This window comes from Topomyia yanbarensis, chromosome 2, assembly GCF_030247195.1.
Source record: "Topomyia yanbarensis strain Yona2022 chromosome 2, ASM3024719v1, whole genome shotgun sequence".
Lineage (NCBI taxonomy): Eukaryota > Metazoa > Arthropoda > Insecta > Diptera > Culicidae > Topomyia > Topomyia yanbarensis.
The window spans coordinates 184,988,894-185,007,585 of NC_080671.1; the positions used below are offsets into that span (position 1 = coordinate 184,988,894).

The following is an 18,692-nucleotide window of genomic DNA, read 5'->3' on the forward strand; positions in this document are numbered from 1 at the left end:
ACAGCCATTCCCAGCGTGGAAGATTAGTCAAATGAGTCAAGCTCTCCTCCTTAGTTAATAGCCAAAGACAATGAATCATCTGGATGAAGTAATTGTGCCGCCCTGATACTTAGAGTCAGTTGGGAAAATAGTGCTAGTAGTGATGAAACGCTGCTTACAGCATTTCAGTGTTGATTTATGTTAGATTCAAGTACTTTCTATTCATTTGGATCGTCATCCACCCTATTCGAAATTATGCATTTCTATTTAGATCTGAAACCTATCAAATCGAAGCATTTTCTAATTTTCCCAGTCTCATTCATTTCATTTTCAATGATTCTAAGCAATGTTCCACAATATTTTAAAATTATTGTAAAAATGTAAGTTTTTCAACTGTAAGGGCAGAATGTACGGAAGGAGTTTTATCAAAATCTGTACGACTGTCTAGACAACTTTGCTAAGGAGATTCTAAATTTTCAGAAGTATATCAAAAAAGTTCAAAAATTCACTAGCCCCACGAAATCACAAATATCGATATAGTGCTACACATTCATTTATTTTAGGTGATGTGAAGCATTTCGATGAATTGCAATACTTATTGAAGCAATTCCATACTTTTGGCGGGTAGTGTATCTATTAGAACAGGTGTTGACATTGCCAGTGCAAGAATGACCCAACTCCAAAAAAATTGTTTTGAATTATAGGAGAATTTAATTTTTAATGAATAGTTGCCACTAAAGCGCTCTTTTCTTCTCGGCTTTTCTGGAATAAATTTGTACGGAATCAAGATATTTTAGACCAGGAATTTATGTTTTACAGTCGCTTTAACGGGTTTTTGAGTTAGTTGGTCCGTTTGTTCCATTCGATGGGAAATTGATCACAGTGAAGACCCGTTTTCATCAGCCGCATGGTGTGTTTTAGGTTGGCAAAATGAGGCCACTGATAAAATTGAGACATTCTTTTTCTCAATCTTTAAAACCCAAGACCGTTCAAATATTCTTCTTCAGTCGACAGATATAGCCTCACGACACTTTCTTATTGGTATAAATCTCCCGTAAGGAGGTCTCCCATTGCGTTTTTCTAATATTTCGCATCAAAAAAAATCACAAAAGAAAGATTTACTCGAATGCATCAGGCGGATTTTCATGTGACGCTGACAAAATAGGGGGCTAATAAAATTAGGTCTTCGTTGTATATAAATCAATTATTTCTCGACAAACATATGATTACGGCTTAAAAGCCAACTGTCAAAATTCACTTTGAAAGGAAATTCCGGGCAAACCGTTACTGGTCGAAAACTGTTCACGGTAGTTAATGAAAAAGACAACATTTCTCTTTTGTTTACTACCAACATCTGGGATTGGCGAGAAACGGTTTGTCCGGAATTTCCTTTCAAAGAGAATTTCGACAGTTGGCTTTTAAGTCATAATCATATGTTTGTCGAGAATTATTCAAAAATTTCAAAAATGATAATTTTGAGGCTGTACCTGATTTGAGTTGTGCATTCAAAGCAAAAAAATATTTTCTGTCAATTTTCGCCGAAATTATGCGTATCATTCACTACTGCAACTGTTAGTGCTCCACGACTATTGGCGCCAGGGATGCCACATTGAAATCTGTGTTTCGGCCAAAAAAATCTATTTACCATCTGTGATGACTAAAATAGGAAAAAAAATCTGTGAAAATCTGTGATAAATTTCCAAAAAATCTGTGAAAAATCACAATATTTCCAAAAATCTGTGAAATTTTCAACAGAATGCCAAAAATCTGTCATCTGTAAAAAAGAATCTGTGTTCAAAAATTGTGAAAAAAAATCTGTGATATTATAGAAAAATCTGTGAATATGGTAACCCTGATTGGCGCCCTTACCCTACCGAAACTTCCATATCCATTGTCTCAACTATCTTCGATTTGAGCACCGTTAGTCAAGGAAGCGGAACCCACATCATATCATAATCGCGCAATAAGTTTGTTCTCTCGTTCATCCTCACTCGATTTTGTTGCAGAACAAGGTACTATGACTGATAAACATGCGCGCAGTTTTTTCACGAACCATCTTCTTCTATCCATGCTATAGCAAGCATTACCTACCACCACTACTGTCACAGACTGTCTACAAAACTTCGCAAGTGACGTCATAGCGCACGTTTCTCCATAGCAACGCTGTGAGCTCTGGCCAAGTTAGTGTGCGTGATTCAGCGTTCGTTCAAAACGACGACGAAAAATGAAAAGACCGACCAATCACCACACAACTACAATCAGCTACCAACCCTGACTATAGTCTCTGCACACAGATGGGAGTTTTTTGATTTGTTTTGTTGTGACGGAAATCAGCTGACTTTGAATTGTTACACATCTATGCGGAACAAAGAAAGAGACAGAGAAAGAGAGAAGAGCGAAATAGCAGTGGGAAACGTAGAACGGGAGGTAGATGGTTGGGTGGTGACCTACGTATTTCTTCGCGTTCCACCTTCGGGAGCTATCTTCAGCAGAACTGGTCGGGTTCGTTTCGTGGTTGGTTTGATTGGCTAATGTTGACCTGACTGTTGTGTATGACGGGACTCGCACGGTTTGCTTCCGTGCCAAGCTAGCGGGACTGATTTCATGTGCTCCGAAGTGAAAAGCTGCATCGAATCCAGATGGTGTACGTGGAAGCGAATAGTAAAAAGAGCCTGGCTAAAGTGGAATTTAATTTAATTCCAATTTAATCAGAATACGAGTTAATTAATTGTCATCTAGACATACCATATGTGATTTGATTTGTTTAGCTATTACGACTTCTACAGTAGTCTACGAATATTGGGCTAAAATATTGGACATTGAAACATCTAAAATCAGCGTCCAAAAAGATGGCTTTATGAAATGGTACTTTCATGGAGTTCAATTTTGCCGCAATTATTTATGTTCAGTTTGCGTAACTTTTAAGGTTACTTGAAGTTAATTAAATATAATTTATTTGTATTTATTTACCTTACCATTTCACTCTCGCTGATACTATCTGTGCCATTTCACTTACGTTTATACTACCATCTATTGGAAATAAAGTCTATATATGTTGGTCAAGTGGGCTGTGCCATACTGATGAACCGAAAACGAAATGTTAACCTAAATTTACTGCAAATCAAATTGTTTGAACATATCGTGACATAAAAATAAAATGCAGTCCTAAGAATATAACAGATCAAGATGAAGAACTACTAGATTTGATAATTCCCTTACCCGATCAGAATGAAATAACAAGATTATATCAGAACACAATTTTTGTATCATATTGTGTTATAAATTAGGTCTCGTTAGTAGTTAAAATAACAAAAATTCATAACAAGTAACAATGTGAGATATAGTTTTGAAATATTTCTGTTATGTGTTTCTGATCGGGTATATTGCAAATGTCGATTACTCACGATTACAAAGTCCCAGTAGTGTTTCTGACTGACTGACGATTTCGATCAACTTAGCAGTTAAGCTGTCAATTCTATCAATTTGAACCACCCGCCCCGATCAGAATGAAATAACAAGATTGTAACAGAAATCAATTTTCGTTACATTTTGTGTTATAAATTAGGTCTGGTTAGTAGTTAAAATAACAGAAAATTATAACAAGTAACAAAACGGGATATACTTTTGAAATCTTTTTGTTATGTGTTTCTGGCTGGGACTGCAACCTTAAACTAATGCTAGGTCATTTCGCTGAAAAAGATCTCACGTATCAAGAATTTAAAGTTTTTCTGCCCCCCGCAAAAAGTCACAATCATCGCTTAAAAGAGCGGTTGCTCAATTCGAGTGCTGCTGATGAAAACTTTGCAAACAACGAATCGCACGGCACAGAGTTGGTTTTATGTAAGCTGCTACTCAGTCCACAGACGAAATGAATAAACTACTACTGTTTCGATATTCAAGAAATGCGCGATCCATCCAAGTGACAACAGGAATTAATACTTCGAAAGAACAAGCGAAGGACGAGAAAAAATTAAGGAAGCAAAACACGTCCGATTTGAATTCGCTCACATCAGCTAACCCTTTGCTGGCACGACAACCATTATTTAATGTATAATTTTAGCCTACACAATAATTTTATGCTATGCTGGAGCATGTAATGTTGTGTGATATCAAAATAAGAAAATGAAGAAGCTCAAAGCTAAAAGAGCCACGAAAAAACATAAAACAGCAGTAGACAACGGAAAATAATAAACAAATAAGTACATTCAATATAATAATAAATGTGATGAAATACTGAACTTGAAACCCCCAATAGTAACGAAATCGATAGTATAACTCGATCGACAGTAAAGGGTTAACTTAAAATGGCACGAAAAGCCGACTCGCGAAAATAATAAACAAAGCGACGTGCAAAGATTAATAAAACGAAACGGTCTCATTTGGTGAATTCCTTTGGCACGACTAAAGAAGAAGAAAAACTCGTCCCAACCCAGCGCCGTTGTTTGTAAACACATCGACCGAAATCTTTATGTATATGCATATTTCTGATTTGAGAAAGCGTGAATAACTTCTTTTCTTCAGTATTTTTTTTTTATTTGGCCCGATAGAAACGATTGACTGAAGAGCTCTGCTCTGTTAGTCATCATTCATTTTTGGAGTAACACTTGTTGGAAGCAGTTTTGCAAGCCCGGGTAATGAAGATGGCCGGTAAACCCAAGTCTTCACTTGATGATGGTTTGTTTTAAATGGCGGCGGAGAGAAATTCGTGATAACAATAAGAAAATTAAAAAAACCGGAACCAATCAACGAACGGGTTGGTTAGCTTTTTTCAGGGAGAGTTCTTATTTTACTTTGTTCGCACTTCAATCGAGACTTTCGCGGCACCTAGTGCAAAATCAAGGTTAATTTGATTTTGTATTAACTGAAACGGAGCCTGTTTGTCTGTACGATTGTAGGTTAGAAAAAATCGACATCATGTTGTCTTAAATTGAGAATCATCATAAAATGTTAAGTGATTTTTGCGAGTCTATTAGACCAATGTTACAAAAGCAAAATGCTAAGAGCGATTGCTCGAACACTGGTATCTTTTCAACTGTAGAGCTCTAATCCCGAGCCAAAATATTATGAGATATGGTTATTTATGAGATTGAGCAAAATTTTCGACACATTGTGTCGGGCTTTGAAAGAAATAAAAACCTGTATCAAAACAATTGAGCTAATAATACTAAAACTAAGCAAGTTTTGAGAATATCTCAGAATATCTCCATTTCCGCAAAACGTGTTTTTGCCTTTCTCATATAGAAAGGTTATGCAATCACTCTGAAAAACGTTAACCTAATCCCGGCCCGGAGGGCCGAGTGTAATATCCCATTCGACTCAGTTCGTCGAGATCGGAAAAAGTCTGTATGTGTGTGTATGTATGTATGTGTGTGTATGTGTGTGTGTGTATGTATGTGCGTATGTGTCAAATAATGTCACTCCTTTTTCTCAGAGATGGCTGGACCGATTTACCCAAACTTAGTCTCAAATGAAAGGTGCAACCTTCCCATCGGCTGCTATTGAATTTTGGATCGATCGGAATTCTGGTTCCGGAATTACGGGTTTCAGAGTGCGGCCACAAAGAAATTTCTCATATAAACTGTAGGAAAAATTAAAAATAGAATTTTTATTTTTGATGCTAAATGTGTTCAAGGTGCATGAAATGTCGAGATTTGATGCAAACTCGAAAAAAAAATTTGACTACGATTCACTTTTTTGGATTTTGGCACATTTTTGCCTTTCTCATATAGAAAGGTTATGCAATCACTCTGAAAAACGTCAACCTAATTTTTTTTTCGACTCGTTTAGGGTTTCTGGATTTTAACAGGGGCGTAGTTGATGGTTTACGGAGAGGGGTTACACCCCCCCCCCCTCTACTGTTCGCGCCCCTCCTTTAAAAATCTCTTTAAATCACCCCTCAGACCACCACCCCATCCAGCCCTCATACCCCTCCCTTTCAACCCCATCATCTTTAAACCACCACTATATCACAAAGCATACCAATTTAAGCTGGGGAGTCGTTCGTTCATGGAACTTTCGCCCTCTTCACATACCCAGCCCCGCATGACAAAATGAGTTAGCAAGCAGATAACATTGATCTAATGCTGATTAGGCTAATGGAGTAGGATATTTTTTGTTTCAAGTGTTTCACCGTCGACACGTAGCTCATCAAGTTCGTGGCTGGCATGCCATTGTGTATAAGTGCAAAGTGTACTAAGAATGTAATGGACATTTCCACGATTATGTTGAACATAAAAAGCCTCCGTACCAAAGTTTAGAGAAATGAGAAAGGCACAATCGCACCACTAGGTGGATTAAAACAGGTTTTTTTTAAAGAGGTTTGTCGTGACTACGATTCCAGCTCAACAGAAACCACCAAACTAAAAAAAAATCATTAGTATATGTACCTGTGGTGTCCTTGAACGATCGATTAAAAAAAATTCTTCTTTTTGAAAACGGGGACGATTTATCCAAAAAAATCACTATTTTACGCTAAAAAAAATTAAAAAATCCATAACAATAACATGAAAATTTTGACGAAAAAATGGTATCGTTCAAGGACAAGGCAGTTCAATTAAGAACAAGTCAAAAAAAAAAGTTTTGATATCGGTTGAAAACTTATCCGGCAATCGTAGTCAAATATGCTTTTGGGAAACATGATTTCGAGATAATCGCGTTAAAGTTTCAAGTATAAGCAACACCTCCATAAGAAAGCAAGATGAAAAACGCTATAACTTTGCGTCCGATCTCTATAAAAATTTGAGGTAACATTCTTAAGAACCTGAGCTTTACGATAGAAGAATAAAAAAAAATTCGATTTTTTGGACGACCTCAAAATATAAAACCCCTTAAATCGATAAATTCGTCATTCTAATCATGAGAACTGTAATTAAACTAAACATTTTACCGATAAGTTGTCCATCATACAATCACATTCAAAATGCTTCATTTCTCTTTGAATTTTTGTTGACAAAATATAAAAAAAACCACTCAACCCACCTGAAAGGCAAATATGCTGAACTACAGACATACTTCTTCCCTTTCCTCCTAACTGAAAATTGACTGTAACAACACTGTTCGCAAGTATGCACAAGGCATTCCACGAGGATTTTTTTTTGCATTTTTTGTTAAAAGCTACGAACACAGAATTTTGTAAAGCCGCAAGAAAGGAGTTACCTTTTGAGGGATTCCATGAAAAACCGGCCGACCGCAAAATATGATCATCGTCGATTCAAACGCTACTTTACATTTGTGTTCGGTTTATGAATCTCCATGATTTTCTCTGGCAATTGCAATATTCTAATACAAGAGCAATTTTTCAAAAGAGCGTAAGACGTTTCTACGTGCAATAATTTCAAAAAATTTTTATTCGATTTTCACTATTTTATATAGTAAAACTATTTGAAAACGAGTTACAGAGAATGAATACGTCTGCACGAAAAAAATGCAAACTGAAAAAAAATTTGTGTTATTTTTCACAAGAACAAAAATTTATGATAAAAATTCAAATTTCAAAAAACCCACTTTTTCTAATTTTTTATATTTTGCCAACAAAAACCTAAAGAAAAAAGAAACATTTTGAATGTTATTTCATGATGGAGAAATTATCGGTGTTTTCAGTTTACATTTTTTACCGCTTTGAAGTAGATAGATCGTGCGAAATAGAACATGCGGCTGTAGCCAACATCCCTGAATTTTATCACAGTGTTTGTTGAATTGGCTTTGTTTTTATAGACAAAAATGTGTGGCGCTGAAATCGCGCCAATTTACCCCGGGGTAAGTTGGCGGTATGTATGAATATGCCAGAAAAATGGAGATTCAATTATATCAAAGGTTCGTGCTGAATGTCTTTTCAATAAAATTGTACATTAACCGACAATTGCCAATATATTTCAGTCTCAATACCCCGTCATTTTACTTTTGCTTTTGAATATGGAATACGCGTCAAATTCCATATTCAAAAGCATATTTTTTGAAATTCTTCAGGCGATTTGCCGAAGTAAATATCCCCTGCATTGACGAGATACACAAAGTTTTACTTTGGAGTGAATTCCAAAAATAAAAATATTTGATGACTATATTTGCACTGTAAATAGTAGCGCCAACTTCCGCGTGCGTCACTGCCAACTTACTTCAACCGCATATTTTACAAAAAACTATTTAAAAAATAACTTTAATTCATGGATAGATTTAATATCTATACGGAAGCTCTTTTCACGCTCTATCGAAAAATAAAATCAATTGGGAAATAGATTTAAAATCACCCCAACTAACACAGAGTTCAAAATTTAAAAAAATTGCTCGAAAACACAATATCGCCCACAGCTTCTACAAAACAGAATGTTTTTCAACAAAAACATATTGGATAATGGGTTTCACATAACTTGAGCTACACAATGAGAGGTAGCGCTATATGTCTAATAAAAACGAAGACAAAGGGATTCCGCCAACTTACCCCAACCACCAACTAGCCCCGGGCTCCCCTAATATTTAATTAACTTGATCAACATAAGTTCAATATTATCTTCATGTGGTTATATTTTGAAATACCGGTGGAATGGGTTTGGAAGTGGAGCGGGTGGGTGTTTAGTAGAATGGGAGTGGAGGATGCGTCAGAAATCCTTCATCTTATTTCGGTATACGAGGTGGATGAAGGAAATGCGGATGTGAGGGTGTTCCAAAGGGACAGGAGTGATGAAGGAGCGAGGTGTGAGGGCAAGGGTGGGGAGGGGGAGTGCTGAGTGGCGACACAATACTCAACCGCAAATGTTGCCTTTCATTTGAGACTTGGTTTGAGAACATCGGTTCAGTCATCACCGAAGAACCGATGTGACTTAAATTGGGGAATATGCCCGGAATCCGGGATTTCCGGAATCGTCGATAGTGGACAATATATCCAAAGAATGTTTGATTGGCAATCAGTGATCTAGACGTGCGAATCGAAGTAATTTGGTGACCATTTCAATAGTTTTTAGCCTCTGCGGTGTTACGATTGTACCGATTTATATGGGAAATTCCAGTGCAACCTTACCAACCAACCGGTAACTCCGGAACCAAGAGTCAGAACCAAATCAAATTCAGCAGCAGTTAATGGCATTACTGTATCTTTCATTGGAAATCAAGTTTGTAAAAATTGGTAGAGAATTCGCTGGGTAATAGGTGCGATATTTGCTTAGGAACTTGGCGAGTTCCCCGGAGGCATCATGAACCGTCATAGGTGGCCAATGTCGTCAAAGCTGCTTTGATTTATCTTTAGTGATCCAGACCAGCAAACTAGAGTAATGTTGAACTCATTTTAATATGCTTTACGTCATTTGGACATCATGGTTGTGCCAGTTTATATGGGAATTTGCTGTGTGACCGAACTCTTCAACCCGTAACTCCGGAACCAGAAGTCGGATCAACTAAAAATTTCATAGCAAGCTGCTACGGGAGCGTTATATCTTTCAGATGAAACTAAGTTTGTGAAAATCGGTTCAGCCTTCTCTGAGAAAATTGTGAGTTTAAATGACACACACATACACACACATACGTACACACACAGACATTTGCCGATCTCGACAAACTGAATCAAATGGTATATGACACTCGGCACTCCGGGCCTCGGTTGAAAAATCGATTTTTGCAGTGATTGCATAGCCCTTCTTTATATGAGAAAGGCAAAACATGAACTGTAACTTTTGGAGAGCTACTTCAAAAGTTATAGTATTTGATATATTTTTCCTCAAATTTTCCCAATGTTGCGCCAATGTCAAACACTTCAGACGAAATGGGCGGGAGTCTAAAATAGTCCGAATGTTGTGAAATTTGGCATCTGAGCTTACTTTGACATTTGTCATAATATAAAGTGCGGTGGATCGAGAATTCAGAAATGAGTGCTTTTTCACAATGCCCTAGGTTACACTCTATTGGATTTAAATTATTCAATTTAAGAATTTAGATTCTTCAAATTCAATTTTATATACCATTGTTCTCTTTTCAATACACTTGGTTAGAAACCAATTAATTTTCAGCCCGTAGCTAGCAAAATAATTTCATTAGGAGACAGCAGACCAATGCCAGATCTCCAATTTACCTCTTCGACTATATAATTAGCAAGTCATACTTAACCGTCTGCCATAATTCGGTCACCGGAAATACATACCTGAAAATAGAGAAGGAATATAATTCGTTAGAATAAGCATTCTAGTTAGTAATAATTACATTTAGTACATAAGGTGAACATATGTATTAGAGAATTGAATATAGAAATAAATGTCGTTACAACATAAAAAGTATAGGACAAAATAATTATGATTGCGAGCTAATTAAGAAATCGTAACGTCAACCCACTTTCTGAACACTTGACCTGAAAACCTCGATTTTCAAAAAAAAAAAAAAAAAAAGAATCTGGAAAATATGTGGATATTCACTGCTTCTGAAGTGACTGCGGCTTCATTAAAAAAAAAAACTAACTTTCCTTCGTCAACTGGAACATCTTCGCCACGTTTTTTTCAGTATTTCGTATGCTACCGACTTACAAGAAGTCCATCAAAAGTAACTACGTTGAACACTAGCAACAACTCCACTGGAACACACTCTCCAGTTGACCTACAAATCCTCACCACCCACACCCTAAAGCCGAACTCGAACGACCCACGTCAGGCCAACCACATTTTCATCATGACAGCAATCACTTGACCTCTGACATTTCATTACACCTCATACAGCCAGCTAGCGAGCAAGCGAGTGCGTTCTCGGAGAACTGGTTTCACAAAGCAATTTTCAACTGACACCCCCGTTTCACCTTCAAAGCGCTATGTAAATATAAGTACCAAGGATGACGTAGTGTCAGTCTGTTGAAAAAAGCAAATAGGCTTGTTGGATCATTTTCAGGACCACAGCATTGAAAGCGCAACACATATCGCCTCGCCTCCGCCATTGATATACAATAAAGACTGACCTTGCGTTTGAATATTTTAATACTAAAGGCAAACGCTGGCCATGGGCCGAAGGGCTCCGACAACACCTCAGTGCAACCATGCACATGTCATCTGACTACAAACCGGACATGCGATGCGGTCTTTGTGCGCTATGAAATTGCATGTTTCCTGCGGCTCTGAAATCGATACCGGCACATGTCTGTAGATTCAACCATACATATAATAGCAAAGAAAAGAAAAATCGCCGGCATGGTCGGTCGAAGAAATTGTTTTCAGAGAAACCATCGGAGAACACGTTTCCCCTGAAAAGACAATATTTATTGCCATTCCACGGAGACCACTTCGGGAAAAACTGGCGGCTCCACGTCGAGTAAACAAAATTCGAAATGAACACGACAGTTCGCACCCCCTCCAAGTTTCATGCTGCCATCTTGTCCCCGCGGCAGGAATTTCTGCTTCCTGAACCAATCCGAAATCTTTTCCAAGCGACGGCGTTCGGTTTCCGCTGGCGACCGCATTCTGTTTGCGAAGAATTTAAAAACAAAGTTGTTAATCCACATGGCTACACGGCGATTGCGTGAATCACTGGCAAAGTTTGTTTTTGCTATTCTTTCTCACTCTCTTTCTCGGCGGTGGTGTCCTGTTGCCGACGTCAACCTACAGCGACAGGAGTAGCCTGGGGCTAGACGGATGTCTTGCTTGTGTGAACAGCAGAGGTGGGAAATAAATAATTTAAATCAGTTTGCAGATAGGAAACAGAAAATTGATTGGAAAAATAACAAACAAAACGGCGGGAATGCAAACCACCGAAAGCATTTTTTCGCGGAAATGACAGCATTTTTGCCAGGAAAGTTATCCACTGCAGCGATACGCATTCTCGATTATGCTACAAGACAGCAATGTCGAAGCGCAGTTAGACAATTCCAGCTCAGAATCAGAAATTGTGCAGCGTAAGATTTCAATGACTAACAATTAAACTATTTTAAATGTTAATTAAATAAGTCACAGTTAAACGCGTCAACTTCGTCTCATCAGTACCAACCAGTATAGTGAAAAATGCAGCACATTGACTTGCTAGCCCAAACTGCAATTATGCACTCATAGGCTCTGTTCCAATGGCACATAATCCATGGTCAGTCGAACAAAAGTAGTGTTTGCTTCTTGGATTTACCGTCTATTTGTATGGCCAAAGCGGCTGCCGTGATATTGATGAGACAAAGTCGAAACGGTAATCCAGTATTTTACTGATCAGGCGCCAAATGGATTTAACCTAATTTATTTCTCACGAATGTCAACCTTTAATGATTTCATTTTATAATTTGTGATTGTTTAGATTGTCGTATTTTTTCGGTTTGATTGGCAAGAAATCTAAATTCTTATAAAATTAAATAAAACAAAACCTTTTATTTCTTATTTTTCAGATTACTGATTTTACTTTTCTTTGTAATTTGAAAACGTTTTTATTATTTTGAGTTGGCGGATTTCGGAATTTTTAATGTCAATTATGAAAAGCATTGATTTTTAGTTCTTTTATATATTTGATTGATTTTGATTAAATTGGGGAACATTTTTCAAAGCATTGTTTTTTCTAAAAAATGCTTCATTGTATGTGTCGATTTGCTCCTATTTTTACGAAACTTCCAGAGTTTATTTATGCACGAGAGACTTTGGACAAATCAGCTTCCTACTTCAATGGGACGCACGACATTTTTTTTATTGAACAAGCAAATAAAGAAAGGTTGTTTTAATGATCTTCTGCTGTTAAAAGTTTTCACGCATTCGTTTTGCCATTTGTTATCGGTTTTGCCCTGCGGAATCGGTATTATCTAGTCTTATCGCATCACTCGTCTTTAATTTTTTTTTATTTCTGTCTCCTCAATTTTTCACTTTTTGTCAAGCTCTAGTACCGTGCATAAAAAAAAATCGCCTGAGAAAGACCAAAGAACTGGCACAGAAATATTCAGCCGCGACGGAAAGTGCACCCAGATCCTATTTACAGCAGAAAGCTGACATTACTGGAAAGTATTTTATAAAGGACTACCGAGTCTGCATCCCCGCCCACAAAATCGAGATTGACGGCGTGATCATCGACTAGTTTTGAATGCTATTTAAATGCCTCTTTTGGCAAAATATACGCCCGCATTAGTGTACTACCGATACAATTCCTTTTACCACTGTTGTGCATTCAAAATGCTGTTTACTAACAAGAAGTTTTTAAATAAATTTTGAATACTGATTAACAATATTTACAAAATGCCAAGATACTGCAAGAAACATCAAAGCTGCAAATAATATGCTACCTTACAGCATATACCAATGCTTGGTGGTAGCTGGATTAGGAATGCTGAAAAGCGTGCCTATTGTGGGGAAAGTACACATGATCTATTACCATGCTTCGCGTACAAACAGTGCTCGGAAAATCTAAATCCTTTGAAAGACACTCTTAGCGCTCTTTTGCAAAAAGATGAGCTACCACGACAAAATATTAAGATATCTTGGCTCAGGAAAAGTGTGACTCCAATATCTTTGTTACTTTTTTGGAGAGTTGTCCTACTGGAGCTGTAGAGCTAGGTTCTCGAAAGGGCTGCCCATCAAAATCACACACTAAAATTGCAGACGAGACAGGCAATGGTGCCCACTAAAACACTTCTTTAGACCAATTGCAGCGGGTCGTGATTCTGAATGTGATATTCATTGTACGGCTCCGGTATGTGTTGTCGTAGGGACTTCGCGATCACGTGTATCATCACGAAGGACTCGAGCATTTGTACGTTAACGTGTTCGGTCGTGTGTGCGTTTGTATGTCGCGTGTGCTAACGTGTATGTAACTTCGCGTGTATAAATTCTATATTATGACCGTGTGCCATTCGCATATTCGCGTGTTCTTCAATGATCGATGATTTCTATTGGTCCAACTAAAGGCATGAGTTTGGGTTGCTAGGATCGAGGGTAGAGACTTCCGGACGTGACCGATTCATGATTGCGCGAGCGGTGAGTAGATGCGCGTTAGTAAACTTTTAGTTGCAAATGTTCACTTAATTACCAGGGTGTTTGAATGTTGGCGAGATCGCGGGCGTTCGCATTTGTGACCAGGTTTGTGTTATCGCGAAGGCCACGTTTGTACTTTGGAATGAGAGATTGTGAGTGTATATGAGAGAATAAGCAATTTGTGTTAGTGAGTGTTAGCATGGATCTAATTAAAAATATAGCAATAAAAGAAGGGTGCCTGAGAAAATTTGGCCCAAAACCACCATTGTATATTATTTGACCATGGCAGTAGATAACAAATGTCGCCAAGTTAAGTACTAAAATTGATCACAATGTAGCTTAACTAAAAAGAAAATAATCGTATCCCAAGTTTCTGTGATATAATCACTGTAATACTGCTTTTTGATTCACTGAATCTTGGGATAGGTTTAAGTTATATTGAAGTTTTAGATGATTTTAGGTGTAAAAATGTTACAGGAACATAATGACATAATAATATTCAAAAGAATGATACATGCATTGCGAGAAAAATGCAGTTTTACTTTTGAACTGAAAATATTACATATTTGGCAACACTGCAACCAAATATTATTATTTTTCTAGATTCCTTGACCAATTTCCTTTAAAATGCATTTTACCGAATATTTATACACCAAATTAATTGATACTCTATTTGCATGAACAATTTGCCATGCACAATTATGACAAGTCATACAAATTTTGTCATCAATACACACTTATGGCGGTTTTTCAGAAAATACTTTCAATATAGTCAACCGATCCTCGTAACATTTGAGAGATTAATACAGAATAGATAGAGGCGCAAATTATCTTCCCTGAATTGTTTCAACTATCTATTAGCTTCAAGTTATTATACTTCAAACTTTAAAAATGGTTTTTTGTGCAATTGAAAGTTATTTATATACTACAAAATCTCATCCGGTGTTCCTCAAGGAAGCTACCTTGAGCCGCTTATCTTCATCCTATTTATTAACGATTAAATCAATCTCACTCCAATGTACAAGCTGTTGTTATCTGAAGATTTGTAAATTTTCAGTGTAATCCACCTCTTATGAGATCTTTGTATTTCCTCTAGTAATGCAAATTTTGAGGAACGCAAAATAATATTCTTCCTTATTACTCGACCTGCCAGCTTCTCACACATATTCACAGCGCTCTGAAAATTTTGCTTACGTTATCATGGTTTTGTGAACTTCTTCCCCAGGTGATGGAGTACGCCGTTTCAGTAAATATGTTTTACGATCCAATATATTCGTTATGATCTAATGTCTAGGAATCTATTCTTAAGGTTCGAGTAAATTTGTTCAATTTGTCATTCAATATGATGTGATCAAAGAAAATAGCTAAAAATGTTCTTTAATAGTGTCAACCAAGCGGAAACAATTCCGTTCCTAAAACTCCAGCCCACAGTGTTGATGTAGGGGCAAGATTCTGATCATCATTTCTAGAAATATTTTGTAACAATGCTTTGATATCGTTATCGTGATAAAAAAAAATCACAAAAATACTAACGATTTTTTGTGAATTTAATAAAACTACTAATTCTGCAATAAAAATAAACCTTAGTTTTCAGTTTTGTAGCACCAAAAATACTATTTAGATGTTTTATAGCAGGTTTTTTCAGTTTAATTTTAATCTGTTAAACTCCCAAGAGAATCACGAGCTTTTATGTCATTCCCTTTCCGATCAACCATTTTATCCCATAACAATCATCTCCCATTTACAATAGCTTAATTTAGCTGAGCTTAGGACAATTGGACAAAATGACCTATTCCCACTAAATCGATGCTGTTGACGAATTACCACTGTAGCATATTCCGGCTGATTAATTTCGGCAAATTCTCAAAGAATCAAAGTAGTTGTAGATACACACTCCATCTGACTTAACGCCAAATTTATGCAATTTTTATGACAACCACCCGCTATTTGTAACCGCAGCTGCGAATCGCCTTCCAAATTATTTGCGTCACGGCGAATTTAGCAATGAAAAGCAACTCAAAGTTGACACATCAAAGTTGAATCGTCTAAGCTAGGTCAAAATCAAGCTTTTGAGCAAGACTTCAACATGAGTGTTTGCATTCGTCAAAAATCATCCGCTACATTTGATTAAATGAATAAAATGAAGGTTCGGATGGCACACTTTTAAGTAATTAACGAAAAAAACTTCAAACATTTAACTAAAAAGTTTAGATTGTTGACGACCGGTAAAATATACTAAAAATTTTTCCTACTAGGAGAAACATTGCCACTTCGGCCACTATTCACATGTAATTAATTGGCCGAATCCGTTGTCGTTGTTTGCTTTCAATAAATGACAGCCAAAGATATGACGAAATTAAATAGTTTCACCGTCACAGATCTTCTACGAACTGAAACTAATGCGAAAAATCTATCCGCTTTACCCCACGCTTAGCGCGATAAATAACACATCTTCAGTCATCCAGAGAACCATTTCCACCATCAATGTTAACCGCGTGACAGAATTAATCTACCCATAAACTTTAACCACCGGTGACAAACACTGGTCACGACGATTGAGACAGGTGATTCAAAATCCATCCGACACTTAGCCGCTTCCATGTGGAAGAAACACGCTGAGTTAGCATGTTCGATCATTTTCTGTTACCGAACACTGCTTGGCGAATTGATCTTTTATGACGCGAGTGTCTCGGGAAAAGAAGAGAAATGGATAGCGAAGAGTGGTAGGAAACGAATTAATTTTTTAAATTTATGTTTTCGCCAAGTGGCCCGGAAAAGTGTTCTCACTATCGCACCGGTCACGGTCTGTCTACAGGTCTGGCGTCTAGCGAAATATGATTAAGCATGCAGGAAAATTGGGAAGAAACTTTTAGACTGGCGCCGAATTTATTTGTCGGGCAGTTTTTCGTATGATTGAGAAGTCAGTTACAGGTGTGATCAAAAACATCGAAGATTTATTGAGACACCAGCTCCTGTTCCGCTGGAATCCTGGAAAAGATTGCGTCCACACCGAGCCACGCCTAACTAGCTTCTATAACCTGGTTTCGCGATGTGGGTCGTAATCTGATCGAAAACAGCTGCAATAAATTACGCATCATTGTTACGATTTTTATCAACACACAACTTAGAATCGCTATTCATGCCACGAAATAATTGGTCATGCATCAGGGCACCGAACCCCGCACGATTCGCGTTGATGCCGCCCATTTGCTATCTTCTTGCAAGTGAGGCTTCGATAGCATTGCTAAACGCGATGTGCTGGCGGCTCTTCGCATGCAAAGTATAAGCATTGCTAATTAGTTTAGAAACGTGAGGGCGGAAATCGAAAGATCTCGACTCAGCTGACAACAAATTCCGCGCTTCATCGATTGAAGCTTATGGAAACTAGCCTTTCGGCTATCGCACCCGTGCCCATTTAGTACAAAGTCTCACAAAATCACTTGAGCATAACTAGCTGGAATTTTTATGTGCATTTACTCAACTCTTCGTGCTCTTCTTTTTCTCGTGTGCCAGGTATACCCCTGCAATCGGCACAAAAATATGTTCAGCCTTTGAGCCAGCTGCTTTTGCCTGGTTATGTGCCAGTTCGCGGTGTACCTCCACGGAATTGCATAATGTGTTGGAGCTCCACTATTGTGGCTTCATTTTATTTCGTTGAATTTTTAAAAAGGAATTAGTTGTAATGATCGTTTTTCCTCACGGGGTGGGTAAATGCCCGGGGAAACCGGTGGATGATGTATAAGTTTTTCCGCAACTCAACGGACTGACTGACTGACCGAGTCTGTGCGGCGTTGTGTTACGATTTTTTTATGCAATGAAAAACTTCACACCTTTCCCGCGGTATCTTCTAATAGCAAAACAGAATCCGAAAAAAAATATGAATTAATTGTAACGGGTAATGAATGATGGTGCGCATCCGTACCTGCTGCGTACAATGCCGCTTTGAGATGTAGCAACGTGACGCTGTCGGTATCCGGGTCAACATTTGATTTGAGAAGCAACGAAGAGCTGGGAGAACTGTGTGCCACTTTTTAACAGTTGGAAGCTGAGCAAGTTCGTAATGATTGGCTAAAGGTTGGCAAGGTTTGGATTTAGTACACAGTAAATCTTAAACCCTGATCTGACATTACAGATGATTAGGTGACGGTCTCTTAAGCCAGACGTCGAATGTTCAAGCCCCCACCTGAAAGGCTTTTTGAAGTTAGCAGGATCGAAGCATTTAAACAAACTTCTTAATTTTCTGAATAAGGCTCCGGTATAATTCAAGAGTTTTTAAGAAAAACGCTAACCGCGTTAAATCCGCGCGAGGTCAAACCGATTTGGAATATGTACGAATTGTTGGAAGTGTTCTTCCAATCATTCACATTGGGATCAATTTCTTTGGACCTTTTTTCAAATAGATATGTTCGACCATGCCCGACTACGTCCCGAGAAATGGACCTTAAAAATCCGAAACTTAGTTGCCTTCACATTTACAACTCTCTCCGAAGCTCCAAAGGGCAGCCACCTGCAACCGATAATTTTTCTATTATATATGAATGACTTCTTTCTGAAATGTCTAAAATAATCATATACCGACAATTTCATATAGATTTATATTAACTTCTTGAAAGATGTCAGTGATTCGGGTACTTGCGTTAATTGGCTTGACAAAAATAGTTTCCAAAACCTGTGGTAGCAGATATAACGCAGCAAAAAAAGTTAAATATTCAGAGTTTGAAAGCTCTTTAACATGCTATAGCTTGTTTCATATTATTCATATTCACAAAAGTCATCAGTGGTTCGAGTGTGGTACTATATACATAGACATCAAACCAGGAGATA

General features: G+C 37.6%; 1 protein-coding gene across 3 annotated transcripts in view; it reads right to left on the bottom strand.

The window, feature by feature from the left end:
- Nucleotides 1-18,692, bottom strand: part of LOC131682379 (protein bunched, class 2/F/G isoform) — a 449,872-nt gene that overhangs the window by 89,532 nt on the left and 341,648 nt on the right. Inside the window, exon 4 of one of the 3 annotated variants that reach the window (XM_058963812.1) lies at nt 10,027-10,102. The exons of the other annotated variants lie outside the window; for them this stretch is intronic. Coding sequence (XP_058819795.1) covers nt 10,042-10,102 — 61 coding nt within the window. The 3' untranslated portion in view covers nt 10,027-10,041. Of the gene's footprint in view, nt 1-10,026; nt 10,103-18,692 lie in introns of those variants that run through there. 3 annotated transcript variants of the gene reach the window in all.